General features: G+C 52.6%; 1 protein-coding gene across 1 annotated transcript; it reads right to left on the bottom strand.

The window, feature by feature from the left end:
• Positions 1-24,994, bottom strand: Rangap1 (Ran GTPase activating protein 1). Its single transcript, XM_003470518.5, has 16 exons — positions 24,791-24,994; positions 20,121-20,270; positions 17,325-17,452; positions 14,517-14,576; positions 12,849-13,028; positions 9,690-9,824; positions 7,215-7,373; positions 6,252-6,365; positions 5,898-5,997; positions 5,734-5,818; positions 4,767-4,944; positions 3,891-4,010; positions 2,147-2,249; positions 1,296-1,384; positions 1,044-1,165; positions 1-863 (listed from the first exon to the last, which is right to left on the bottom strand). The coding sequence occupies exons 2-16, from the start codon at positions 20,230-20,232 to the stop codon at positions 794-796; spliced, it is 1,755 nt and encodes a 584-aa protein (XP_003470566.2). The 5' UTR covers positions 20,233-20,270; positions 24,791-24,994; the 3' UTR covers positions 1-793.
• Positions 24,995-27,851: the final 2,857 nt, after the last annotated feature.

Genomic DNA, 27,851 nt, shown 5'->3' with positions numbered 1-27,851 from the left:
TGCCATAGGTGCCTTTATTTGTGAAGCTGCCACACACAGGCCAGACACAGAGCGCTCACGGGAAGCACAAGGCGGTCATAGGGCTGCGGGCCGCCCCCAGCCTCCCCACCTGGGTCCTCAGAGAGCAGCCCCAGCCAGGCACAGTGCAGCACTAGCATCGCTCCCCGTCCCTGGGTGCAGCAGCGGCCCCGCTGGCTCGGCCCTACTGTTCCAGGACCTCTGGGGCCACCCCTGGGGCCTTCTAGTCCATAGGAGCAGGGGCTGCAGGGCCGGAGTCCTGGCCTCTGTGACAGGCCCACTCCACAGGTTCTCTTGTAGGCCACGCGGGTCACATGACAGGCTTCACCATTGGGCACAGCAGTCGCTGTGGGCCCAAGCCAGGGAAAAAGACAGCCCAATGTGACAGAGAGACAGCAGGGAACGCGGACAGCAACATCCCAGGCTTCAGCACAGCCCAGGAAGTGACAGGACAGCAGGATGGGGTGGGGGCAGTTGAGCCAAGGTGCGCAGAGCACCCTCAGGTGTCGGTGAGCCTTTAATGGCAAAGCAGCCTGCATCCTGTCCCCCAGCCAATACCCCACGACAGACCAGGGCCAGGGAGACATGAAAAACCCCAATCCCAACACAGGCACAGGCACCACACCGACAGACACACTGGACCACCCACGTGACACGAAATGAAGACCCTCCCTGCCCTGGTCAGAGTCCTGTCCTGGGGATGCGAGGGCTGCAGCTCAGTTCCTCCAGGTCCCTGCCCTGGTGCAGTTGAGGGATGGAAGAGGTGGCTGGGAGGTTACACCTTATACAGTGTCTGCAGCAGGTTGTGGCGGGCAAAGGAGCAGGACTCTAGGGCGCCATTGGGCCTGCGGGGAAAAGCAGGGAGAGGGTGGGTGCCGGGGCAGCAGCGGCCTCTGTCACCCAGCGGTGACTCAACTGCTCTCATTTTCACCAGGGTGCAGCGAGGAGACACGAGCCCCTCGGCCTGCTACGCCTGGCAGCCCAGCAGGGAATCCCAGAGCCACCTGACCCAAGGCCACACTCACTTGGTGATGAAGGCCAGCAGCAGGGGCACCAGGGCCTTGGGGAAATAGTCCTGCTGCACCACGTGGTTCAGGGCCATCAGGGGGCCGTAGAGGTTAGTGATGGCCTTGATCTTGTCTTCACTCTGAGGAGAACACAGAAGCTGGGGGAACCCCAGGTACTCTCGCCCCTTACCCAGACAGCTCAGCCCCATGGTAGAGCCCCCAGCCCAGGTCGCATGGGGAAGCCCTGGCCCCAGGACACCCCGGCCTCACCTTGAGCAGGCCCATGTGGACCAGCAGCCTGGTGAGGAAGGCATTGGCGTTGAAGGCCGAGGAGCCGAAGGCCTTCCTCATGAGGGCGTCTGTGGCACGAGTAGAGGGTGGCAGGTGAGAGGAGGAGAGGCTCCCAGAGCCCCCCAGAAGCGAGGCCCAGCTGCCTCCCAGCCCCGTCTACACAGGGCCCAGGTGCTACAACAAGGGGCAGCTGGCCCCCGGGAGCGGCCCAGTCAATCTGCCCCCCAGAACTTCTCCCCCGCCTGGCCTGACAGGAGAAGCAGTGCCCACCACACACTGTGGAAGACCTTGTGAGGAAAGGGACTCTGCAGTTATTTTGGGGAACAAGAAGCAGGCCTTTTGTTCCCCCAAATGCTCAGCCTCAGTTCCAGCCCCTCTTGGAGCAGGAATTCAGGAAGAAGCACCGTGCGTCACCCCTCCTCTCCTTTGCCGCCAGCGACACCCTCACTCACAGGGCCCTTCCTCCTCTCTGCCCAGCCCGGGGCTCAAACTGATGGTGCCACGAGGAAGGGGACAAGTGTGGACTGGAGGTCACCCAGAGAATGGAGCCAGGGTCACAGATCCCAGGCGGGGAGGTGAAGGAGGACTCCTCTGTGCTGGGCCTGCTGGCAGGCGGGGGAGAGCCAGCTGCCCACCTCTCCTGACAGGAAGCACCCAGCAGGGCCTGTGTTACAGTCTCCTAGGCAGGCCTGTTTCCCCAGCTGCAAATACCGGAAGGTGCTCAGCACAGTCCTCTGGCAGGCCAAGTGAGAGGCGGACAGAGCAGGCGGAGGGGTTGGACACTGCCCAGCAGCGTCACCTGTGGGGTCCCCAGCCCTGGCCCAGGTTACCTATCGTGTCCTGCACTGCCGTCCTTACTGTGGCCTCATCCTTGAACACTGACGACACCTTCAGGAAGGCTGAGACCACCTTCTCGGGGTCGGACGTGTCTGCCTGAGGACATAACAGACAATGGCAGATCACCAAGGCCACAGCCCAGGCCTCTGATCCTGCTGCAGACCAGATGAAGTCTGAGACTCGAGGGGCCTGGTGGGCAGGACCCAGGCGGTCCTCCAGCTGGCTTGCATCTGACCTACAGCACCGGGGCAGCCGGGACAAGGGGCTGGATGGAGCACAGTGAATATCACGAGCCCCAAATCCCCGTGTTGTCATCTAACCTGAAGAAATCACACAGGATACAGACACTGCCACACTAAGGAAGCCAGAGCGGGAAACAGAAGTGACAGACAGACCTTCTCACTGGACTAAAAAGGCCTGAGGGTTCCACCCACAGAGGAAACTGGAATGGTGTGACATGAACGTGCTGGGACACAGAAAGGCTGGCATGAGCTGGGAGTGGTTTTGTGCACCTGTAATGCCAGCACTCTGGGAGGCTGAGGCAGGGAGATTAAAAGTTCTATCCCAGGGGCTGGGGATTTAGCTCAGCGGCATAAGCACCTGCCTTGCAAGCAGGCGGTCGTGGGTTCGATCCCCTGTACCGATAAAAAGAAAAAAGAAAAAAAGTTCTATCCCAGCCTGGGCAACTTAGTGAGACCCTGTCTCAAAATTTTAAACATTTTGGGCCTAGAATGTAGCTCAGTGGCATAAACGCCTGCTTGGCAAGTGTGAGGTCATGAGTTCAATCCCCGGCACAAAAAAAAAAAAAAAAAAATTTTGTTTTTAAACAGAGCCAAGATGGGGGCTGGGGATTTAGCTCAGCGGCATAAGCACCTGCCTTGCAAGCAGGCGGTTGTGAGTTCAATCCCCGGTACCCATAGAAAAAGACAAAAAACAAAACAAAACAAAACAAAAAAACCAGAGCCAAGATGTAGTTCAGAGCAAAAGCCCTGGGTTCAATCCCCAGATTATACCAAAGTACAGTGCCTGGCATAAACAGGCACTCAATAATCACCCCTGAATGCCATGCATATAGCCCAGCAGCGCAGCACCTGCCTGCAAAGTATAAGGTCATGAGTTAGATTCCCAGGACCAAAAAATAGTCACCTCTGAATGAAAGAGCAAGAACTAAGCAGCCAGCAAGTGAGGCTGGCACAGAGGCAGCCTCCACGGGGCACTCACGGGGCTGGGTTCAGGCCAGGCAGGAGGTGGCTGCAAAGCTGCTCACCACACAGAAGCCCAGCACACTGGCAGCCTGAGTATGAACCCAGTGTGGTGAGGCTGGGGCAGGCAGGCTGCCCTTACTGCTGGTGGGGGACTCACAGATACCCTGGACACACTCATTTATAGGGAGGTCTGCATATGGCGGGCAGGGGTGGGGGAGGGTTGTGACAGGGTCGCATGCTGCAGTCCAGGCTGGCCTTGAACTTGTGGTGATCCTCCTGACTCAGCCTCCCACAGCTGAGATTACAGGAGTGTGCCACTACACCTGGCTACATGTCTGCATTTAAAAGTATCTTTCTCAGTGGCATAAGCGCCTGCCTGGCAAGCGCGAAGTCATATGAGTTCAATCCCTGCTATTAAAAAAAAAAAAAGAATTTAAAAAGCAATGAAGGCCAGGCCCCCAGGTAACAATGACCCCTCCCCTCTCCCCTGCTCTGCTGTCCCCCAACCCCATTCTCTAGCAAGGTGTCTCACCTGCTGGGCTATAAGCACTGAACTCTTGGGGCCAAGGCGCAGCAGCTTCTCTGGGGAGGGGAAGGCCAGGAAAGTGGAGACATCAGTGGGTGTCGGGGAGGACAGTGACGGGGTGGGCTCCTGAAACAGGTGACACACGAGTGGGCTGGGCTGGTGGGGGCACCCAGAAGGTCCCAACCTCAGCACATTGGGCGTGTTGCCCCGTTCTGCTTCCGGGACACTGGCCCCCACCCCACACACTCTGGCTAGGCCTGGACCAGAACTATCCACCTACTCAGCACCATTCCTCTAGGAGGGGCCTCCACACAGATCCTTGCCTGGCCATGCAAGGCCCAGAAATAACTCAGGAGAGGCCACCAGTCGCTGGAGTCCAACCTGGGTCAGAGCTGCAAAAGGAAGGGACCCCACCTGCCACCATTCACCATCACGCTGCTTCCATCACCCCAAAGAGCACCCAGGTCCACAGGGGCATAGTGTCCTGGCTGCCCTGAAGCTCCCCGGAGCTTCATCAAGAATTGGGAGGGTACATGAATGAATGATAGGGGTGGCAGTGAGATGCCACAGGGCCTGGCAAGGGACACCAAGCGTGTGCCATGATCCCAGCCACAATCTCCAGGGTGCAAGGCCGTTCCTGAAGGCCACCAGGATAATTCACAGTGGGTGAAAAGAAGTATCAGCCTCTTATACCTACACTCAAACAAACAGTGTGCAGGGCCAGCATGGTGGTGCATGCCTGTCATCCCAGCTCCTCAGGAGCCGGAAGCAGGAGGATTCCAGAGTTTAGGCCAGCCTGGACTCTACAGCAAGACCCGAAAAACCTAAATAATAACACCTTCCAGAATTTCAGCTCTGATCCCAGCAGCCACGGGGACTCACCCCAGTGCTAGAGCTCAGAATCTTCCTCGAGGGTGTAACTGGCTCTGCCCCTTGTCTCTGTGGCCGCTCCTCCTCTTCATCCTCCTCCTCCTCTTCCTCTTCTTCCTCCTCTTCCTCATCATCCTCTTCTCCTTCCTCCTCATCTTCGTCCTCATCCTCATCCTCACCCTCATCGTCACTGCAGAGAGGAGCTGGCTAAGGGAGGGCCTCCATGCCCTTAGCCTGGCCTGTGAGAGGAGATCAGGGCGGCCCTGCTCGCAGGGCGGGACCCCGCCACGGGAGGAGGAAGCCAGTTCCCTTGCACCCAAGCCTCTGCGGCCACTGGGCCACCCTAACATTGTAACTGTCTGCTATGCATACAAGAACACCCAGAAGGGACGTGGCCGGGGTATGGCTGCCGCGAACTGGCTGTGATGAGGCCTCCTGCTCCCTGCTCCCCACCCGGCGTCCTCTGCAGCAAATGCTGGGGTCCCTTCGTACTGAGCTACATCGCCAGCCCTGTTTTACTTGCTGAGACAGTCTCGCTAATTCCCAGCTGGAGAATTCACGGCCCTCCTGCCTCAGACTCCTGGAGTACTAAAACGTAGGTATGCACCACCACATCCAGATTCTCTCGTGCCAACTGCTTCCTTTCTAGTCAGTTTCGGGAATGCCACCAAGCCTGTTCCCGTGAGGTGCCCCACATCCCAGCCCGCAACTCCTGCAGCCTCCTGCTCCCCGAATTTGCTGTGCAGCCACACCAGCCTCCAGACTCGCCCTGCGCAGAAGATGCCATACTCAGCACCCCGCAGGTCCCTGAGAGGAGCAGAGAACAGCTTTGTCACCCTGCCTCCTCTCTGCCACTCGGAAACCTCGGTGTCTCACTCTTTGCCCCTGGTACCAGCACAGAGCCTGGCACATGCAGGCGCCCAGTGACAGCTTCTGGGTGAGCGCACTGAAGAGGAAGTGCTGCCCACCTGCACCCTACCTGAGGGACGCCAGCACCTTGGCCATGTTGAAGCTGTCCAGCACCTCCTGGAGCTGCTCGCAGCCCTCCTCGCCTAGGGCGTTCCCTGCTCAGGGGAAATCGGCATGAGAACGGTGCAGAGCCCAGCACCAGGGCTGTGCTGAGGGCCCCCTTGGCCCCATTACCATTAAGGTCCAGCTTTTCCAGACCGGCCTTATCAGCCACGGCCTCTGCCACAGCCAGGGCAGCGTCTCGCTTGATTTCACAAAATGACAGGTTCAGCTCCTAGAAGAAGAGGAAAGTGGCAGGCAGTTACTGAGGGCCCAGATCCTGCACCCCTAGAGCTCAGCTCCCCTGGAGGCACAGGGGCCAGAAGCCAAACACTCATGATGAAGGGATGCTGGCACCCAGCGCCGGGGCTGCTCCCTCCCGTGAAGACACTGTGGCTCAGAGAGATACCAGGACTGGTCAAGTTTAAGGGGCTGGGCTCCCCCTTACCCCCCATGAGTGGGACCCCAAGGACCAGAGCACAGCTTCACCTTGAGCTTGGGCAAACCCCCGCGCACAGCATCCGCGATGGCCACAGCCCCCTTGGAGCGCACCAGGCAGTCCCCGAAGTTGATCACTTCCACCTGCCGCAAGGTCTTCAGGGTCTACAAGGAAGGAAGCAGTTGCAAGGTGAGGGCGCAGGCCACAACTCCACCACCCTACTGCCTAATGTTATAGCAGAACATCTGAAGTGCATGTCTATGAGCGCACTCTACCCGCGGCAACCCTCCATGGCTCCCTGTTACTTACAGGACAGAGCCTCGTGGAACCAGCAAGGCTTTGAGGCCTTGCTCCCCTCCCCTCCTTCAGCCCTCCTGCACCCTCAGTCATTTCAAAACAGGACCCAGGGAGCAAGGCTCCCTCCCCGCCTCGGCCTTCCACACCCTGTGACCCTTCTGCCCAAACACTCATCCCACTCTCTGTCCACTAGCCCTGCACAACTCAGTCAGCAGCCCAGCTCCTTCAGGAAGCTGGCCTGGTGCCACCAGAGCTTGTCCTGTGCACTCTCCCACACTTGTCTGGTGACACCTACAGCAGCAGTGCCAGCCTTCTGGGGGACCAAGGGGTCCTTGCCACCCAGAGCCCTGTCCCATACTGCTTGGTGGCCCCCTTCACTCTGCAAGGAGGGACCCACAGGGCCTGCATCTGCTACAACCCAGGTACCACACAGGGACTCAGTGAACAGCTGCCTAATCAATCAATGCAGGAAGACAGGACAGGCAGTCTTGTCCTCTTGGCCTGAGGACGGAATGGTCCCAGCGCCAGAGGCAGACGAGGCTGCTCGGGACTCAGGCAGCAGGCAGTCTCCCTGTGACCCATGGCCCTGTCCCTAGGGGTACACACAGCAAGATGGGGTGAGGAGAGCAGCCCCTGCTGGCAACAGAGGCACAGGCAGACCCTCACTACCCAGCCCCTACTGCCCCCCACTCCGCCCTGCCACACCTGCCGCTTACCTCGGCCATGGCCACCGCACCCTTCTCAGTGAAGGTGTTGTCATTCAGGTTGATGACCCGCAGCAGGGGGTTGATAGCAAAGGCTTGTGCCAGGGCCGTGACACCAGGGTGGTTGATACCATTCTGTGGCATGTGCACCTCCTGCAGTGTCCCGATGACCTACAAGGACGAGTGGACAGTGCAGAGTGGACCCCGGGCCAGTGACACCAGTAGGGGCTCAAGGCACACATCTCAAAGCACCTTTTTCTTTTTTAATACCGGGAATCAAACTCACAACCTTGTGCTTGCCAGGCAGGCACTGTGCCACTAACCTAAATCCCCATCCCAGAAAGCACCCGTCTGGCACAGCTGTGCCTGATCCTCCATATGGTAATGAGATTGACCCACCTAAATTAGAAGCTCCCGACAGGGCTGGGGATTTAGCTCAGTGGCATAAGCGCCTGCCTTGCAAGCAGGCAGTCGTGAGTTCGATCCCTGGCACCGATAAAAATGAGAAAGACCAAAAAAAAAAAAAAAAAAAGAAGCCCCCAACAGAGGAGTAGGGACCAGAGAGGTTAAGTGATTAGCTGGGGTCACACAGCTCTGGAGCACGACACTCAATTCTCAGTAAATCTCCAAATGTATGCTACAGTACCATAGATACCTGTTTCCTTTGTATTAAGGATTGAACACAGACCTTTGCATTGAGTGACATCCCCAGTCCTCTTTTTATTCTCTATTTTGAAACAGGATCTCACTAAAGCACTAAGTTGCCTAGGATGGGTTCAAATTTGTGATCCTCCTGCCTCAGCTATCAGAGTGCTGAGATCACAGGACCAGCGACGATGCCTAGTCCGTGATACTCATGAGTAACAAGATGTGAGGGTTTACTATCACAGCAACTGTTATATAGTTTTGTTTTTTGTTTGGTACCAGGAATAAAGCCCAGGGCCTTGCACTTGCCAAGCAAGTGCTGAACTCAAGCAACCTCCCCAGCAACTTTTATATAGTATTAACCTATTTATTTGTCTCTAACATTAGTGATGGAGTCTCACTCTGTTGCCCAGGCTGGCCCTAAACCCATGGGTGGAAGCGACCTTCCCGGCTCAGGGTCCCACATAGCTGGGACTACAGGCGAGTACCACTGGACCTGGACAAGTTTGAGGCCACAGTGGGGGGGCTCAGCAAGATCCTATTTCAAAATTCAAAAACAAAGGCTGGGGTGTAACCCAGTGACACAGTATCCCTGGGTTCAATCCTCTGTAAGACAAAAAAAAAAGTGCAGTGTTACTTTCTAACTGCTAAAATTCACTATACTGCAAATAATGTCCCAGCTACTTTTTGCCCCATTGAGTTCAAGCGTTATAAGTAGCTTTGTAAAATGTCACATAACCCTTGAGACATTGGTCTCTTAAGTAGTCTGTGTCTTCCATAAACTGCACATCATGGTAAGAAGTGATCCCTCCTGGTCCTCTTTGGTTTTGCACCATGTTTGAGACACGTAACACAAAACGTGGGCGTGGCTGTAGCTTGGTGATGAGGTGCATGTTTAGCATGCCTGAGGCCCTGGGCTCTACCCCCAGTCCCAAACTCTCCCTAAAACAGACACAAGATGTGTGTCTACCGGCTGTTTATGTTATGGATAACCTCAGGCTACTAATAAAATATTTGGGAGTCAAATGTTATGCTCAGGAGCTAGGGGTGTGTGCGGCTCTGTGGGCTTCTGAGTGTGCAGGGGATCAGAGCCCCTAAATGCCACTGTTCCCAGGTCACCTGTAGTGTTCAGCTATGCTGAGATGCCAATGACATGATTTTCTTGCTCTGTGTTCAGAGACCCCTGCACTCTCCCCACACTGGCTTAAGAACCCTATTCTGAGCATAGCAGAGACCAACGGAAGGGCAGCAGCCAGCCCTGGAAGAGGCAGGTTGGCCTCTGAGAAAGGGGTCCAGCTAGTCAGAGGCAGGAAGTGTCTTTAGATGCAGCCCAACACACTGGCCACTACTGTGGCAGGCCTGCAGGACACTGCTACGTTGGATAATGTTCCCATGAAGAGGCTCGGGGAGGCAGTTCAGTGGTAGTGTGCCTGCCTGGCACGCATGAGGCCCTGGGTTCAACCCCCAGCACCACAAAACAAAAACTCAAAAAGCAAAACAGGACAGAACACAAGGTTCCCACTCCTGTGGGAGGCAAGCGTGGCCCTGAACAGGGTTCACCATCAGAGCCTTGGGAAGAGGAGAAAACGGAGGTAGCTGGGGAGGAGGCCCAGTCCTGGGGTCTCCCACTTGTGTCCCTGTCAGGCAGGCATGTCACGTTTAGCTTCCACTGCCCTCGATACTGCTGGGACAAGTGATGCTCAGACCAGGAGCCTGACCTGCCCAAGGCCAACAGCACATAGAACTGCTGCCACCCATCAAGGTGGCAGGATAGGGACATTTTGAGACGAGCAGGAAGTGGCCCACTGTGCCCACTGGGCAGGATGGGAAGAAAACACTCACCCCAAACGCTTCTGCCAAGGCAGTGGCTCCGTCATTCTCCAGCCGGTTCCTGCCGGCCACAAAGACCTTCAGGGCCAGTGGCTTGCCTTGGGCACTGGACTTGCGGTGACACTCGGTCAGAGCGGCTGCCAGGATCTGTGGGGAGAGGCAAGGCACACCTCACTAATGCACACACTCACCCCACAGGCTGGGCTCCATCTCCTGGACTCAAGTGATCCTCTGGTTTCCGCCACTGGGACACAGGTGCATGCCCCACGCCATGCTCAGAAACTGTCTATGGTCAGTGCTAGGGTTTGTGTCCAGACGCCTCCTGCGGCAAGGGGGCGGGCCTTTCGAAGGCAGCTGCATCTACAGAGCTTGTGATTGGTTCATTGTCTAGTGCTGGGATTGGTGTTTAAGTGCCGTACCTGCCCTGAGGCATGTGGCCTGCACACAATATAAGGGAGGGAAAGAGGCCGCCCCTCCCTTTTGTTCTGGTTGCTTTTTGCCTCTGTTTTTGGCTTTGAGCTAACCTCACCACCAGCCTTGGAGCCAGCTGATTATGGACCGAAATTTCCATAAACTGTGAGCATAATAAATCTTTCTTTCCTTAATTTTGGGCATCAGTTATTTGTCTCAGCAATAAAACAAAAGTAATCAGGACATTCAGTAAGCAACTGACAGAATCTGGAACCAGAACTCAAACCTAGATGGTGTTTGGGGAAGCCAGTGGGTCAGGACCACAGGCCAGCCACACCATCTGACAAAGCCCTCACCAGGGCTAGTTGGGCACAGCAGGGTGACACCTGCTGAGACACAAACCTAAAACCCGGCTTGCCCTGTCTTTAATATGGAGCCAGGCAGCAGCTTCTGTCCTGGCAGTACTAAGAAGTAAAGTGTAAGTGCTAATTAGCAGCTGGGCGTGGTAGAGCACACCTGTGATCTCAGGACTCGGGGGCTGAGGCACGGGGAATCAGAGTTCAAGCTCAGCCTGGGCTACACAGTGAATTCAAGGACTAGACTACAGAGTGAGACCCTGACTCAAACAATAAATTAAAAAAATAATTTGAGCCAGGCATGGTGCCTCACACCTGTAATCCCAGCACTTGGGAGGCTGAGGCAGGAGTATCTTCCGCAAGTTCGAGACCAGCCTGGGCTGCAAAGTGAGTCCAAGGCCAGCCTGAACTGCATAGTGAGACCCTGTCTCAAAAAGATAAAATAAAATAAAATAAAATAAAATCTCACAGACCTGTCAGAAAGTGAATCATCCCTTTGTACAGAATATCCCACCAGGCAGACACTGCATGCCTTTAGTATCACTGGCTAACTACCTGGTTACCAGATCAACTACTGTGTATCATAGCAACTGTGTTCAAGTGACCTTCATTTTATGTAATAATGGCTTCAAAGCCCAAGAGGCTAGGTGTGGTAATGCACACCTGTAATCCAGCACTTGGGAGGCTGAAGCAAGAGGAATGCTGGGAGTTCAAGGTTACTCTGGGCTACATAGTGAGGTTAAAAAAAAAAAAAGACCCAACAGGAGTCCTGCTGGCCATTTGGACCAAACAAAAGCTGTGCACTGTCCCTATAAATGAAAAGCTGACAGCTCTTGACTAAAAGAAGAAAAACACTAATCTGCTGAGGGTGTTAAGATCTGCAGTACACACACAGATTTGGAGACCATATTCACGTAACTTTTCCTATAGTACATTGGAATAACTTGTATTTCTGTTGTTATTCTCTAATTTGTAAGTTAAATTGTATCATTGGCACATATAGGGAAAACCAGTATGTTTAGGCTTGGAACCATCTACGACTTAAGGCACCCAGGGAGGTCTTGCAATGCAGCCAGTGGATCGGGAAAGACTACAGTCCAGAGCAAGTCCCAGGGCACAGCTGGTCCACCAGGAGGTCCTGGGCCACAGGTTCAAAGCTCTCTGCTTGTGCCAGGGATAGAACTCAGTGGCACAATGACTGCCTGGCAAGTGCAGGGTCCTGAGCTGAGATTCTTATACCAAAAAAATAGAAAACCTAGGAATGCTGGGAGTTCAAGGTCACTCTGGGCTACATACAATAGAAATCCCGACATCATCCCGCCTACCATGAGTGTGCACACACCATGTGGGCGCTCTGGGAGGCCTGTGCAGGGTGAGGTGACACCCCTCACTCTGAGTTGGCTCTACCTGCTCTGTATGGATGCCAACATCCTCACAGCATAGTACACAGTGCCCAGCTGGACTTGAGGGAGGGCATGTGGGACAGACTCGGAGAGTCCTGTCCTTCCTGTGGGGAAGGGGGTGGCAGGTCCCCTCTTTGAGGGAGACCACTCTGGCTCCTCAGCCTGGACCACTGTGAACCCCATCTCACTTCCCTGCTCTGGACAGAGTCATGTGGATGAACTCAGATCCAATGCCCACCTCGCATGATGCCTGCGGCCCCATCTCTCCAAGCCCAAGTTTACTCGTGTAGAGAAACAGGGACTTACCTTTTGGGCTGAGGCAGGGAACGTCTGCACAAAGATGTCCCCAGCCTTGCCCCTTAGTTAGCGTGTGTGGGGGAGGGTCAGCTGGTACTCAGCTCTCAGCTCTGGGATGGATGGAGCCCAGGGGACAAGCACAGAACAAAAAGGCCAACCCTCAATGCTATGCTGGGAAGCAAATGAGCTCTGCTTTCCTGGAAGCAGTAGCACCTGGGCCACTGGGACACAAGGTGACAGAGATTGCCCTTTGTAGCAGCACGCTTTTTTTTTGGTCTTTTTCCTTTTTATCAGTACTGGGAATCGAACTCACGACCGCCTGCTTCCAAGGCAGGCACTTATGCCGCTGAGCTAAATCCCCAGCCACAGCAGCACGCTTCTTTCTGGGTTCCTTCCTAGCCCTGGTTCTACCAGCTGTTCCGAGTGACAGTGGGTACAAGAATGCCCCAAGCCTGTGTTGTGCAGAGCCAGCAGATCAGAGTAGGGTACACAGCAGTGCTGCCTCTCTGTTGCCAGGCAACATGAGAACTTGGGATGGTTGCTTGGCAACCCTGCCCATCTAGACTCCTCTCCCCACTGGCCGAAGGCTGCTGCCTTTGAGATCTCTCTCCTCTAAAGTGAAAAGACACCCTGGGGCTGACCAGGGGCTAGGGTACACTCTGCTGGATTTGGACGCAGGAGGGACCACTGGGTCCCACACTCACCTTGCCACCACCGATGCCCATGCCACAGTTGTTGAGCTTGAGCTCATGCAGGGTGAAGCACGCTGGGCTCTTGAGCAGAGCCTCGAAGCCTCTGACGCCATCAGGCCCAAATGCATTGTCACTCAGGTCCAGCTCCACCAGCTGTGCCCCAGCAGTGATGAGCCCTTCCCCTAGTGAGATCTGGGTGGACAGGGAGCTCAGGTCAGTTTTACAGACACCCAGCTTGAGGCTGCTTCTATGACAGGGCCAGGCTGCCCTTGAGGGACACCCAAGCCACCCACACGGCACTAAGCTTCCTACTATGTGGCCACACTGGAAACTCCACAGAGGTATCCTAACTGGTACATGGGACAGGGGACAGGAGCTGGAGGGCTCTCAGTAGGAGGTGGCATATGAGCCACAGCAGCCAGTCAATGAGAGGGCAGCAGTAAAAACAGGCACCAGGAGACAAGCATGAAGCAGCAGCCTGTGTCAGGAGGCAGGTGAGGGGTCACACAGGGCCAAGAACCTGAGAGGACAGGCTCTGCGGCAGGGTGGGCTAAGGAGGAAGTGAGGGACAGACAGTGGGAGCAGGAGGCCATGTGCCCACCGGGAGCTGGGGCAGCAATACAGGCAACAGCAGGGCCCAGCTAGCGCGGCAGGAAGTGGATGGGAGGGAGGTGACCGTGTCCACAGGAGGCCTGCAAAGCTAGAGGCTCCCTAGCTGTGGCATGAGGCAGGGAGGTCCCACAAATGCCTCCAGGGTTCTGAGCGTCTCTCAGGTGGCGGTGGCAGGAGGCGGAGCTCTCTGGGAACCTGCAGGCCTGGGGATACCTATGGTCCCCAGAGAAATGGTGAGGAGAAGCAGCTCTGTCAGAGACAGGAGTGGGGAGGGCAGAAACAGGGCTGGGAAGGCGGCTTATGGTAGCTGAAGGCAGAAGAATGTTCTGCTCTGGCCCAGACACAGGCCCAGATCACGGGGGTGCAGCTTAGGTCGTGCCCCACGTCCTTCTGCCATTCAGTTCCCAATGGCAGGACGGGGCTCACCCCCTTGGAAGGCCTGGCCCCGTGACCTCCACCTGCAGCCGGAGCAGCTGCTCACTCTATGTAGTTCCTTCCCACATCGTGCCACTCCCTGCCACAAGCCCTCTCATCCTCCACCTGCACTTCCTCCCCACTGGGAATGCAGAGCTAAGAACACCTCCACAAGGCTGAGCGATGCAAGCTAAAACTCAAACACCAAGCAGGTAACAACCCCAGCAAGTCTCCCCTCAGCCCCTCTCTACCCTATCAGAATTCAGCTGACCAGAGCTCAGAACCCCAGCCCCATCACAGAGGCCCCTCCAGTGCCATTAAAGGCCCTGTCCTGTCACCCTACAGGACTCCAGGGGCTCTGAACAGAGGCTCTTTAGAAGGGAGAGGGATGCAAGGCATCTCTGGAATCCCAGTTTTGGCTTCAGGAATGGAGGCCAGAGGAGGAGGCCACGGCAGGCCCAGGTGGGCAGCTCCCCAGGGCCGGTGGGCCTGGTTCTGCTGTGTCCCGCCCTCCCTGGTGGGGACCCAGGCTGCGCTTCAGCTCTCAGTCAGGTGTGGGGCTTATCTTAGGCTCTGCAAGGAGAATGTGAGAAAGTTGGGGGCAGCCGCAGGGGACCCTGCAGCAGGGGACGCACATTCGTCCCCTATCCTTACCAGCGCCGGTGGGATCTCAGACCGCAGGCGACCCGTGAACATGTCACTCCAGTGGCATCGCTGAGCAGAAGAAAAAACAAACACTTAGCCAGAGACTGTGACAAGCCTCACCTGACCCTGTGGCGTGGGTGATCTGGGCATTACAAAGCTTTTTTTGGTGGTATTAGGGATAGAACAGAGTCTTGCACAAGCTAGTCAAGTGTTCTGCTACTGAGCTACACCCCTAGCCCCACCTGCTTTCACTTCATGTTTTGCAGTATTGGGGATTGAGCCCTCACATCCCTGCCGCTTTCAGAGGCACAGTCTTGCTAAGCGGTCTAGGTTAGGCTCAAATTTGTTATCCCCCTGACTCGGCCTCCTGGAGTGCTGAGATTACAGATGTGCTCCACCACACCTGGCTTCATCCCACCCTTTTTTACAAACAGCATATAGCGATGTTACCAGAGATAGTCTCAAATCCATCACCCTTTGGCCTTAGCCTCCCTAGTAGCTAGCATGATCAGCATGTGTGACCAAGCCCGACTGCTTTTTTTTTTTTTTTTTTGGTACCAGGGCTGAACTAAATCCCTACCCTGTAAGACTTTTGTTTTTTGGGGTTTTTTTGTCTTTTTCATTTTTATTGGTACCAGGGATGGAACTCACGACTGCCTGCTTGCAAAGCAGGTGCTTATGCTGCTGAGCCAAATCCCCAGCCCCTCCTGCAAGACTTCTTAATGTGGGCTTTGTCAGTAAAAGGCTGGAGCGGCTCTGCCCGAAGTCAGTGAAGCCTGGAGGCCTGTCCTCCAAGCGAGTAGGCCTAGAGGGCTGTGAAGGACTCAGAAGCTTAGGGAACCTTTCTGACCTGTCCGACCCTCTCACAAGACACGTGACATGGTTCTGGGTGACAGAGGAACAAAAAGATAAACGACATAGGACTTCCCAGCAAGGAAGTCCCTCTTTTTCCACTGCTCTGAGTGCCTCCAGGGACTGCCTCCTTGGGGTGTGGGGCTCAGACCCAGAGCCTTTAGGGAGCAACAGCATCAACTCGGAACAAACTTTATTCTTTTATTGTAATCCATACTGGTTTTCTATTTACAAAAGTGCTGCTCTGAAATTACATACAAGTTAGCTAACTTAGTGAGAAATATTAGGTACGAGTCACAAAGGTGGCAGTCATATAAGTTTGCTGTGACAGCCCTATCCCCAGCCCTGATGGCTATGTCTACTTTCAAAATAAAACCGTGGCAACTCCAGCCATCTCTGGGCCATATGTGGAGCTGATGAGACACAGAGAAAGCCAATTTCCCCTTAAATTCTGTACTAGGGAAGCTGGCTTTTGGAGAAAATGCTCACATCTGCCCATAAAGTCAGTTATTCACACCCTAGGGCCTTAGCTGGACACCTAGTGAAGCCAGGCCTACATAGGAGGTGACGCCACACACAGGTCCTTAGGGATGGGGATGCAGAGCAGAGCCCAAGTGTGATAAGCTGAAGAGTAGGCCTGCGGATCTGGGGCAAGAGGCCTCGGTTCTGATCTCCACCCCGCTGGCTCCAGGTAGTCCCTTCTCTGCTCTGTGGAACCCCCTCTCTGAAACAAGGCTTTAGGCCTCAGCGATCTCAGCCTCCCATGAACTCCATCCAGCCTGCTCCTCCTGTGTGACCCTGGCTTGTACTGCTGTCAACCATTAAAACCTCCAGGGGAGAAAACGTCATAAACCTACATCAGCCCACACCTGAATACTGCAGGCCGTCAAACACAGCTCACATCTGTGTGGGCTTCTTCCAGCTCGAGACAGGCCTGGGTCGATGCCAGCTGACAAGTGTGTGGAACCGCCTGAGCAGGGGGAAGAGCCCCACCTCCCACAGGAGCCCAGCCTCAGAGCCAAACAAAGCGGAGGTGCTGGGGTTGGAACCAGCCCCGTGGGCGACGTGTAAAATGGAATGACAGCCCGGTATTCTACCCAGGCTGCTGCAATGATTGAAGAACAAGCAGAGAAGGGCCCAGAACAGGCTCAGCCTTGGACACACTAAGGAACATGACTCCAGTCTGGAAAACTGGGCTCTCTCCCTCAGGACCCTTTGGGCTGCGACAGGCAAATGCTCACTGGGATTCTGGGGAAAGAGCACAGTGACGACTCTGCCATTCTGAACAGGACACCCCCACCTTCCTCACAGAGCACACTGGCAAACTGGGATGCAGTGGAACCCACTTTGAGAACACTGGATAAAAGAATCCAAACTGGAAAGGATCACAAGCTTGAGTTCCACCTGGACAACTCAGCAAGACCCTGTTTCAAAATAAAAAATAAAAAGGGCTGGGGATGTCACTCAGTGGTACAGCCCCAGCTTTGATCCCCAGTTCTGCCTAAGGGAAACGGATCCCAAGCAGTTCTTGGGGTTGGCCAAGGAGGCAGCGCCTAGATTTAACCCGCAGGAAAGCCCCTGCCTTGGCTGAGAGGAGCAGCTGGCTGGGCCCGGCTACAGCCCTCTTAGTTCGCCGCAGCACTGGAGCCCAGGCCTGGCTATTCTGGCCCAGAACGCCGCCCAGGGCGTGTCAGAAGGGTTGCAGAAGCCTGTGTGTGACTAATTCTGCAGCCTTCCCTTCTCAGAGGCACCACATCTGTACTGGGAGTTTCATCATCACAGGTGTCACCCAGCCCACTTCCTGCGCTCCCAATTGCATTCGGGTCTGCTCACTGCGGCGAAGAACTTGGTGCTGGTGCTCCATGTGGCCGCAGGAAGAGCAGCTGGGAGGGTGAAGTCACCAACGCAGGGTCTGGGAGGGCTGTGGCAGGCGGGGAAGCTGCTTACCCTGCAGACCTCACTCACCTTCAGCTCTGACTTCTTCTCTAAGGCCTTGGCGATGACACGGGCCGCTTCCACGCCCACTGTGTTGCCTTCCAAGCGCAGCGCCTCCAAGCCCTCAAAGTCTTCAATCTCTTTAATCACGTCTTTAGCTGCCCAGGATCGAAATCAGAATGCTGTTAGGCACTGAGAGTCATGGAGAGCTGGGGCTGGGGACAGCTTGGTAATCACTGTACCCACACACTCCAAGGGCTACTATGGCATACCTACCCTGTGCCAGCCCTGGCTTTCAGAGGACCAGACAGGCCAGCAGCCCCAGACAGGGAAACGAGAGGAAACAGCGGCTGCCTCCTGGGAGCAAAAACGACTTCACCAAGTGGGTGGTGGGTACAGGTCTCCAAGATGGGGCGCACACCAGACCAGGCAGGGAAAGGCACCAAAGCGGGGGCCAACAACACAACAGAGAGCAGCAGGTACAAGCACAGAAGGCCTGCATGCTCCTGTAGGCTGTGCGTTTGTTACTGTTTTCCTTTAATAATGAAAAATTCCAAACCCTGTAAATGTGCGTTAACAGAGGATGTACTTCCCCAGCACCACAAAAAAGGGGGGAAAAAAAAGAAAGAAAGAAAGAAAAAAGAGGAGACAGTCTAATCCACTGTGGGTCATGATAATTATGAGAAGTTAGGCTAGCCAAGCATGATGGCCTCATCTATAATGCCAGCACACTGGGAGGCCAAGACAGGATAGTAATAAATTCAACCCCAACCCAAGCAACTTAGTGACTTAGCAAGACCCTTTCTATTATTATTTTTTTAAAAAGCTGGGTATATAGCTCAGAGTGATGGCCCTGGATTCAATCCCTAGTACTTCAAGGGAAAAAAAATAGTCCAGTTCTTTGTTTGCACAAGGCCTTGGGCTCAATCCCCAGCAGCACCACCAAACAAACAAGAGTTCAGACCTTATCTCCCATATCCATCTCTGGTCTGCTTACCTCACTGCCCTACCCCATCCTCTGCCAGTCACACAGATTTTAGTTCATTAACTTTTGTTCAGATTATTGAATACAAATTGATTATGAAATACAGAAACTTTAAAAGCAGAAAAAAAAAAAAAATCACACAGCCCAAAGATCTAACTACGATTGACTTTGGTGCATTTTCTTTCTAGTGTAGTAGTTTGCTTTTCCCAAGCTTGCAATTTTCCTGTCTCAGCCTCCCAGAATGCTGGGATTACAGGTATGTGTCACTACTCCCAGCTGAACTTGACCTTCTGGTTTTGAGGATCAAAGAAGGAGCCTGAGAAAGGAGTCTGCCACCTATAAGGGGCTCCCTAAGATGCAGTCCAAGCAGGGGGCCTCCCCTACATGCATGCCTGCCTGCTCCTGGCCCTGCTCCGGCCTGCTACATTGCTTCCTCGGGGAAGCCGTGCCTAGCCTCCCAGCCATCTCAGTCTCCACACCACAGCATGCACAGACCGGACAATCTGAAGCCTGTTTAAGTGATCACCTGATTCTAACAGCACCTGCTTGTTAGGCCCACGCTCCTTGAGCAAAGGGACGCTTTCCACCTGTGCTCACCTCCATGTCCCCAAAGACAAGCCTTTGATGCCAACATGTGTGTTTTTTCCACCTCCCCTCAGAAGCTCATTACTATCATATCCACCCTAGAGCTCAGTAAGTGAACATCTGCTCAGGTCATCCAGCCACAAATGGTGACTGGCATTTATTTCCCATCTGGTTACAAGGAAGGCCAGACAGGGCGGAGCCTCTAACTTTCTAGAAGAGGCTATGGTTTCAAGGAAGGACTGGTCAGGAGTTCTGGGGCAATGGCAGGGCTAGGCTTCAAGATGGTTTCCAAAACAGCCTATGCACTCCTCCCCATGGGATCCCCACAGAGAAGCCTCTAAAAACCCACCCCACGCTTGCCCAGGTGACCATTCTTGGATCGGCAGGCCTCTATGGATTATTCCTCCTCTGTACTGATTCCCAGGGCAAATGCTGGGGTACCCTCCAGCAAGCCTCACTCCAAAAGGGCACCAAGTCTAACACCTGGGCACAGTTTCAAGATCTTATGGAACTGTTAGGAATGTAAGCGACCACACCCCAGCACAAGGACCCAAGCAGTCTCCGGCAGCGGTGCAGGTGGGGTGTTTAAGGCCACCTGCACATTGTGACAACCAGACAAGTCTAGACCAGTTGTCTGATTGGGCTTGAACCCCAAGAGGCTTCACCAGGACTGCCACAGGTATCTTCACCAGCCACCAGAGGACTCAGGGCTGGCCTGTGCTAATCAAGCCCTGGCCAGGGCTGGAAAGATGGTGCCTGCATCCTGGTTCATATCCAGGGGCCTCCCCACTCCTCCTCCAGGCATCCAGCTGCAGGGACCAGAACCTAGAAGCTTCCATGAAGACCCAGATTGTTTTAATGCAGCTCACCCAGGGCCTCAGCTCTGGGGAAGGGAGCATAGTCCAGGTCTCACCTGGGATCACAGGGTGAAGGCAGGGATGGGAAGAGCTGTACCCCAGGGCTGCCACTGGGTGCTCTTGTGGTCTCCCATCCCTCCTGAGAAATAAAGGAGCAGTGAGAAAAGGGTGCCCACTGCCAAAGCAGGGGAAATGCTCTACTGCTGGGCTACAGAGCTAGCCTTGCACAAATGGCCTTTAAGCCTCATTGTTAGAATAGTTCCAAACACATCTGAATTCCAGAGCTCCCAGGACAAATAATTAGAGACAAAGTTGCACAAAGAACCTGTAGCATCAGCTGGCTACATTATTCTCCCTATTCTCCCTCTCCTTCCCTGTACAACCAGTCCAGGAACTTACCATCCTCTGCAGTGTTCAGTTTGAGGCTCTTGCCCTTGAAACTCAGCTGTCCCCCGGCCACTTGGGTTTTGGCCAGGGTTTCTGCCAGCTTGGCAATGTCTTCAGAGGCCATGCTGGCCACAATCGTGGGCTGCCCTGGAGATCTGCAAACTGAGGAGACCAAAATCAGATTAAGAAAGGCATCTCCTGGGCCCCTGGCTGGGGAGGATCAGGGTAAGACGTTAGCTACCTTCGTTGTCCTCACCATGGAGAGCCCAAGAGCTAAAGCACGGGGAGAAATGAAAACAGCATAGTGGACAAACAGCTCTAGAAAGGCAGAGGAGGTAGCAAGAAAGTGAAGTCATCTTTAACCCCTGATAAGTTTCGGCTCACTGGAAGACCTCCTCTATCAAGCCAAACCCCTGGCCCAACTCCTGGGCCCCCTAGTGAGTGGGAGGCCAAGTCCCAGGCCAGTGGCTCCAATGAGTCTGCCCCAAGCACACACCTGCCTGATCATCTGGGCAGCTCTCTGTTTGAGGGCCCCATTCCTCAAACAGGACAGAGATGGCTAAGGGATCCAGGCCATCCATCCCAGGGGCTGCCCCGCTGCCCCCGATGGCATGACTCTGGGGCTGGGGTCCAGGGCTTTGCCCACTGCACATCTGGTATTAACCCAAGAGATGGCAGGCCATGTTGGCCCCTAGGGGTTCCTAGGAGACCAGAATATCTACATCACAACAGCCACCATCACAATAGGCCAGGGTATGGAAAAACAAACTCAATTTTCTCACTACACCTCATAACACACTTCTGATGGCAGATGTACACAAGTTCCTCCTTGTGTACCAAGCAATTCATTCCACGATGAACATTACTGATGTCTGCTAATTCAATACTGACTCTAACACTATCTACCTGGACAGTGTGAGATCCCACAGATTGAGGACAGAGTCCATAAAATTGAGCCCCACTTCCAAAGCTAATGCAAGCCTCAGGTTGGTTTATCTGCACATCTGATCAAATGGTTATAAACTCTACCCTCCTTGGGTTCAGTCTGCTGCTTAGCTCAGGGAATTCAGGGAAACATACTATTACAGATAGGGTATTTTAAAGGATACAAATGAACAGCTGGATAAAAAGATACATAGGGTAAAGGACAGGAGGAAAGGCTGAGAGCTTCCACCCACTGGCTCGACCTGCAATCTCCAAGAACCTACTCACTCTGCTGACACTCTCCAGTTTCTTGCCTTTTGGGGTTTTAGGGAGGATTCCTTAGGTAGGTATGGTTGGTTAAATCAACGGCTACTAGTGATCAACTTAACCTTCAGCGTCTTTCCAGAGTTTGGAGTACAAGGGCTCAATGCTGCATAAGTCTTTTTGGTGACCAGTCCCCATCCTGAAGCCACCTAAAGGCTGCCCACCAGCAACCAATTCATTAGCATACAAGAAAGACACATCACTTTAGGGTGTTCAATGCCAGGAAGCTGTTGACAACATTGTACAGTGATACCTTGGGTGACTGTACAACAGCTCTAAGTCCATTGTTTTTTTGGTTGAGGTAGGGTCTATTTAGTTTAGGCTGCCCTCAAACTTAACAGCTATCCTCCTGTCTCAGCCTCCCCAGTACTGGGATTACAGATGTGCACCACCCCGGCCAACATGAGCTTTCTACAGGTGGAACAGTAAAGTCTGAAAAAAATCTGCTCAGTGTTCTGCTTTGCTCAATAGTGAACTGAAAATCCAACTTGAAAAAATCTGTACAGGGTGAGAGTGAGTCACATGTCACATTACTCCAAGGACAAAGCGGGACAAAGGGTGATGTTTCAGCCTACACATGCCATGCCCAGATAACATATACTGCTGGTATTGGTGCACTAAACATTTGCCACTGTGTTTTTCTTTCCACACTTTATTTACATAAAGTGGGGCTGGGGATTTAGCTCAGCGGCATAAGCACCTGCCTTGCAAGCAGGCGGTCGTGAGTTCGACCCTTGGTACCGATAAAAATGAAAGACAAACAAAACAAAACAAAACAAAACAATACATAAAGTACTGTAACCAGGGCTCAAGGCTCAAAAAAAAAAATTAGTGATATCAGCAGTAAAGCTGAGAGGAAGCGCTAGAAGCTCAGTGACACAGGGCTTGCCTAGCATGCACAAGGCCCTGGCTCCAAAGCCTAATACCACAGGGAAAGAAAAGAAAAAAAGCTAACAGGAAAGCCATGAGAACCACAATAAAATTAAAGAAATCATTGTGAAATATGTTCAAGTCCTGGGGAAAAAAATGTATAAGTAATTATTGGATCTCAGAAGAAATTATTTGGTTTTCCATTACTTAAGGGAAATATATGTTTGGTTCTCAAATTTACGCCATGAATTTGGAACAAAGTGAGTTCAACACCCAAGGTGTCATTGTGTATGCTCCAACAATACTGCCGTTTACCTTCAGGAACAGAATAGACAAATCCACACCCCAAAAGAGGAAACCACAGACAATCAGGGAGACCAAGCAACACTGACACAGGGAAGAAAGATAATGGGTGCTACTGAACGGTGTCCTTGGAGTTGTGACAAGCCTTCATCCTCCTACATATCTCAGACTTTCTCTGGGCTCAAAGTGCCAGCTTCTCAACCCTTCTCCTATTCTTACTAATTATTGTCCTGGTTTGTCTATGCCTGCATGCCCTTACCAATAAGCCTGAATTCTTCTTCTGGGAAAGGCATCTGACATTTACTCAACAAAACATTTATTATACTGAGTATTACAATGTACTGGATATTATTCCAAGTACCTGGAGAACAGCTGGAAACGAAACAAAAATCCTGTCTTTAGTTTAACACCCTCCCAGCTGAGCTATCTTAGCCACTTAAAAATCCTATCTCCTTTTTGTTTTGGAGAAAGGGTCTCCCTATGTAGTTCAGGCCTGCTTTGAACTCCAAGTGTAGCCAACGCTGGCCTCAAACTTGAAGTGATTCTCCTGCCTCACCCTCCCAACTGCTATGATGACAGGCATGCACCACCATGCCCCACCTATGTTCTTGAAGTATATGCTCTAAACAAAGTATTTAGCCTGTCATGGCTGGGTATAATGGTAATATTTATTATCCCAAGATGCTGAGTCAGAAGAATTGAAAGTTCTATCCTACCATTGGCAACTTAGCAAAAATTCATTTTACAAAAGGGCTGGGGAAGCAAGGGCTTAGCTTAGTGGTGTATGCATCTGCCTGGCAAGTACAAGGTCTTGAATTCAAACTCCAGTACCAAAAAAGGGGTGGGGCTGTAGCTCAGTGTGATGGCCCTAAATATTTGATCCTCAGTACTGTATCACAGCCAAAAAAACCAATTATGTTAAAGTGCTATTTAAAAAGGAAAGAACATAAAAGAATGGCTTCGTGGGTTTTTTTTGTGGGGGGGAGATGTTACAATTTAAAGTAAAATAATTTGACAAACACCTGCGGGAAGTGCATGCCTAGAAAGGGAACAGAATACACACAGGCTTCTAGGGAAAGATGAGAATGGAGGAGGAGCAAAGAAGTCTGTGGAAAACCTAGAAAGAGAAGGAGAATGGAAGCAGAAGGGAAAAGAAAAAAACAAGGGGCTCCAGTCACACAAGCCATTTTGGGGCTGGGGATTTAGCTCAGTGGCTTAAGCACCTGCCTGGCAAGTGCAAGGCCTCCAGTTCCATCCCCGGTATCAAAAACAAAAACAAAAACAAAACACAAAAACCATTTAAAGAACCCTAGATTTTCACTTTCTCTGAGCCCCAAAGAGAGGTGCTGCAGGGTTCCTGGCAAGGACAAACATGCTCTGACCTGTGTCTTCACAGGATCACTAACCTGCCGCAGAGGGCCTGTCACTTAAAAGGTGCTCAAAGAATGCAGAATTAAAATGAATAAAAATTAACCTGGAACCAAATCACCTATTGGACTACCGAGATGGGACAAATTCGAGGCTAGAAAAAATGGTAATGGGGGTCCAGATGGAATAGGGTCAAAAATTTCCCAGTTCCATGAGGTGCGCGCGCGCACACACATGCACACACTCCCATTTACTTCAAAGACCTAAGCCAAAACAGAGATGAAGTGATTTGTTCAAAGTCAGCAAAGAGCCGGCGACAGGGCAAAAACAAACGATTAATACAGGAACATCTCCCTCTGGCCGGCCGCGTGGGACACGTCCTTCGGTGCAGATCTAGCGATCAGGGAGGCGTCAACAGTGACTCAAGCCTATCCCGGGGACAGCGGCGGGGCCCGCGGGGCCCCAGCAAGCGTGGGCCAAGATGGGAGAGAGAGGAGGCCGAGGCGGAGGCGGAGGCGGTGGTGGTGGCGGGGCCACGCGGGAACCCAGGCAGCGCAGGGCAGGAGCAGGGAGCCCCGCCCGGGTTCCCTGAAAACTCGCACCGCCTCCAGGTGACACCGACGCCTATGTTGAGACGCCACTGCTGGCAGCTCCGGGCAGGGCGACGTAGGCGCGTCAAACTTCCTCTGGAAGCCTCAGTTTCCCCACTTGTAAAAGGACCGAAGATCCTCCCAGCTCTCTGTTCTCCCGCGCGCGCCCCTCGCTCGGCCATCGAAGGGCGCGCGGGAGGAGTGGGGCACGCGACAGGGCCCAGCGGCGCCACATCTTCGCCACCTGTCCCAGCTGCTCCGCCCCGGCAGGTGACGGGGAGCGGACCGGGACCTCGGCCCTACCGTGAAAGGGGGCACCGTCGCGTGGGGCGATCCGAGCGCGCGCGTCAGCCGGGTTGGACGGACGCCGATCTCGGGTCAGGTCAGGTCCGGCCAGGTCGCCGCACCGGGTTCTGCGGTCCCAGTGCTCAGTCTGCCTGTCTGTCCGAGCTCCCAGGGTCCCTCGTCACCGCGTCACCTACACCACCTGCTCTCGGCAGAGCAGCGGATGATGGCGGAGGAGGAGGATTTTGAAAGCCGGCAGTTTCTTTCCTTTGATTTGATTTGTTCGAGCCCAAGCCGGCTCCTCTCGGGCAGGCGCGCGGGGCTCATCGGGTAAAGAAGTCCAGTTCTCCCGCGCACGCGCTACAGGGCGCGGCGAAGCGCGAGCTGCAAACTCCCAGTCCCATAGTGCATCGCGTCCGGAGCGCACCGCCCTCCTGTCCACCCGCTTGCTTGTTTTCTGGCTCTTTCTAGTGGACACAGCTGGGCGGTGCTTAGCCAGCGCGCCAGGAAACTACGACTCCCGATCGGTCTTGCGCCTGGGTGGCGACACCCTTCCGGAAGGATTTCCGTTCCTATTTCCAAAACTTTATTGACAGAAGTTGCTGTCGGAAGCTCGCTGTGGGATCGCTTTCTGCACAAAACAGGGATCCATTTCCTGAAAATATCCTCCCATACCCTATTGAAAGACTATATAAAGACTCCTACAGGTGAGCCGGGCGTGGTGGCTCACGCCTGTAACCCCAGCACTCGGAAGGCTGAGGTGGGAGGATCGTTGCGAGTTCGAGACCAGCCTGGGCAACAAAGTGAGCTCAAGGCTAGCCTGAACTGCATAGCGAGACCCCGTTTCAAAAAAGACAGAAAAAAAAAAACCTTCTACAGGAATAGCTGCAATTCATTTGATAAAAAATGAGAGGCGGGGCCAGGGAGTTAGCTTAGTGACTCAGGGGCCTGCCTGACAAGCGTGAGGTCCTGAGTTCGATCTCCAGTACCAACAACAACAACAAAAAAAAGACAAGGGCCAGATATTTAATTCTGTGGCAGCACCTGCCAGGCAAGTGTGAGGTCCTGAGTTCTAGTCCTAGTATCTCCACAAATAAAAAACAGTAACTATAGTAGACAAATTACAGACAACATTAATAACACCACCACAGAGTGACATTGTTCGCTGAAAAAGAAATAGAGTCATTCACGCAGGAATGCATTAAATCAGTCATGAAGAAATATAGGCAAAAAGCAATCTGAGGCACCTGCTCTTGAATAACGAAATCTACCTTTCCAGCAATGTCTGTGTAACCAAAAAAAAAACCAAAGAACTGAATACGAACTGGGTAGTAGCTCAGTGTTAGAAAGCTTGCTTAGCTTGTGCAAGGGCTTGGATTCCATCTCTCACTCCAAAACTAAAGATAAAAAGGCACCACAATGAAGTGCAATACATATCCCTGAATTGGATACTGCATGAAGGTATGGATGTTATAAAGGACAATATTGAAACAATTAGCAAAATTTGACTGCAAATTAGATGATAGATAGTATCAATGTTAAATTATGGCTGTGGTTATGTAACTGTAATACTGTAAGAAATATTTGTTCTTTTAGTCAGGCATCATGCATGCCTGTAGTCCCAGCACTCTGGAGACTGATGCAGGAGGATCTCATTTTTGACCCAGCCTGGGCAACTTAGTGATTTAGTCTGGTAATAAAAAATGGGCTCTAATAGCCGGGCGTGGTGGCTCATGCCTGTAATTCCAGCACTTGAGGCTGAGGCAGGAGGTTCGTTGTGAGTTCGAGACCAGCCTGGGCTACAAAGTGAGCTCAAGGCCAGCCTGAACGCATAGAGACCATGTTTCAAAAAGACAAAAAAAAAAAAAAAAAGGGCTCTGGCATAGACCTGTAATACTTGGGAGGCTGAGGCAGGAGGATTGTCTTGAGTTCAAAGCCATCCTGTGCTATATAGTGAGATCAAAGTCAGCCTGAACTACATAGAGACCCTGTCTCTAAATAAATTAATTAATTAATTAAATTTAAGGGCTGGAATGTAGGTCAGTGTGAAGACTCTGGGTTCAATCCCCAGTACTGGAAAAAAATTTGGTGTGTGGGGAAAAACATACACAGATCTGGGGATATAGCTCAGTGGCACAGTGCCTGTCTGACAAGCATGAGGTCCTGAGTTCAATTTCCAGTATTAAAAAAAAAGTCTTCTGTTGAATGAGAGGATAGGAAAAAAAAACTTGTTTTTTCCTCTGTATCCTCAGAATAAGAGGCTTCCCTTCTGCTTAGTAAAAAAAATGCTGAAAAAATTAGGGGTAAAGTATGTGCTATCTACAATTTACTCTCAAATGGCTTTTTAAATACATGTGTATAGAGAACTGGGGATTTAGCTCAGTTAGCTCAGTGCCATAAAAGCCTGGCAAGCACTAGGTTGTGAGTTCGATCCCTGGTACCAAAAAAAAAAAGAAAGAAAGAAAGAAATATATGTGTATATATTAAAAAAAATTGTAACAGGGTCTTGTGAAGTAATTTTTTTTTCTTGCTAAATAATTTAGGCTTGGGGCTGGGGATTTAGCTCAGTGGCATAAATGCCTGCCTTGCAAGCAGGCAGTCATGAGTTCGATCCCTCGTACCGATAAAAATGAAAAAGAAAAAAAAAAGAGTAGGAAAATTGGGCTGGGGATTTAGCTCAGCAGCATAAGTGCCTGCCTGGCAAGGTTGAGATTATGAATTTGATCTTATTGAGAGAGTAGGAAATTTTAATGCAACAACGGACTGGGGAATAGGAATGAGGAACAGAAGAAGCTCCTGAGAAATGAGAGGTCCTGAATGGGTTGCCCTGTACAAACAACATGTGTGAACTATAAATGCTTCAACCATGCCTGCCTGGCAAGTGTGAGGTCCTAAGTCTGATATTTGCAAAAAGACAAAAAAAAAAGAAGAAGAAGAAAGAAAGATATAAAGTACATAAATAAACAATTCCCCAACCCCTCAACTCTGAGATAATCTCAACCCAGAAATAATTGCTGCCAACGTATGTAGCCTTTGTTCTAAACCCGCTTTTCACAATTCACCCATACTTGCTGTTGGT

Source organism: Cavia porcellus, unplaced genomic scaffold (genome assembly GCF_034190915.1).
Source record: "Cavia porcellus strain 051 isolate PalLab524CR breed Dunkin Hartley unplaced genomic scaffold, mCavPor4.1 scaffold_40, whole genome shotgun sequence".
Classification (NCBI taxonomy): Eukaryota; Metazoa; Chordata; class Mammalia; order Rodentia; family Caviidae; genus Cavia; species Cavia porcellus.
This window is presented reverse-complemented; position numbering and strand designations above follow the sequence as displayed.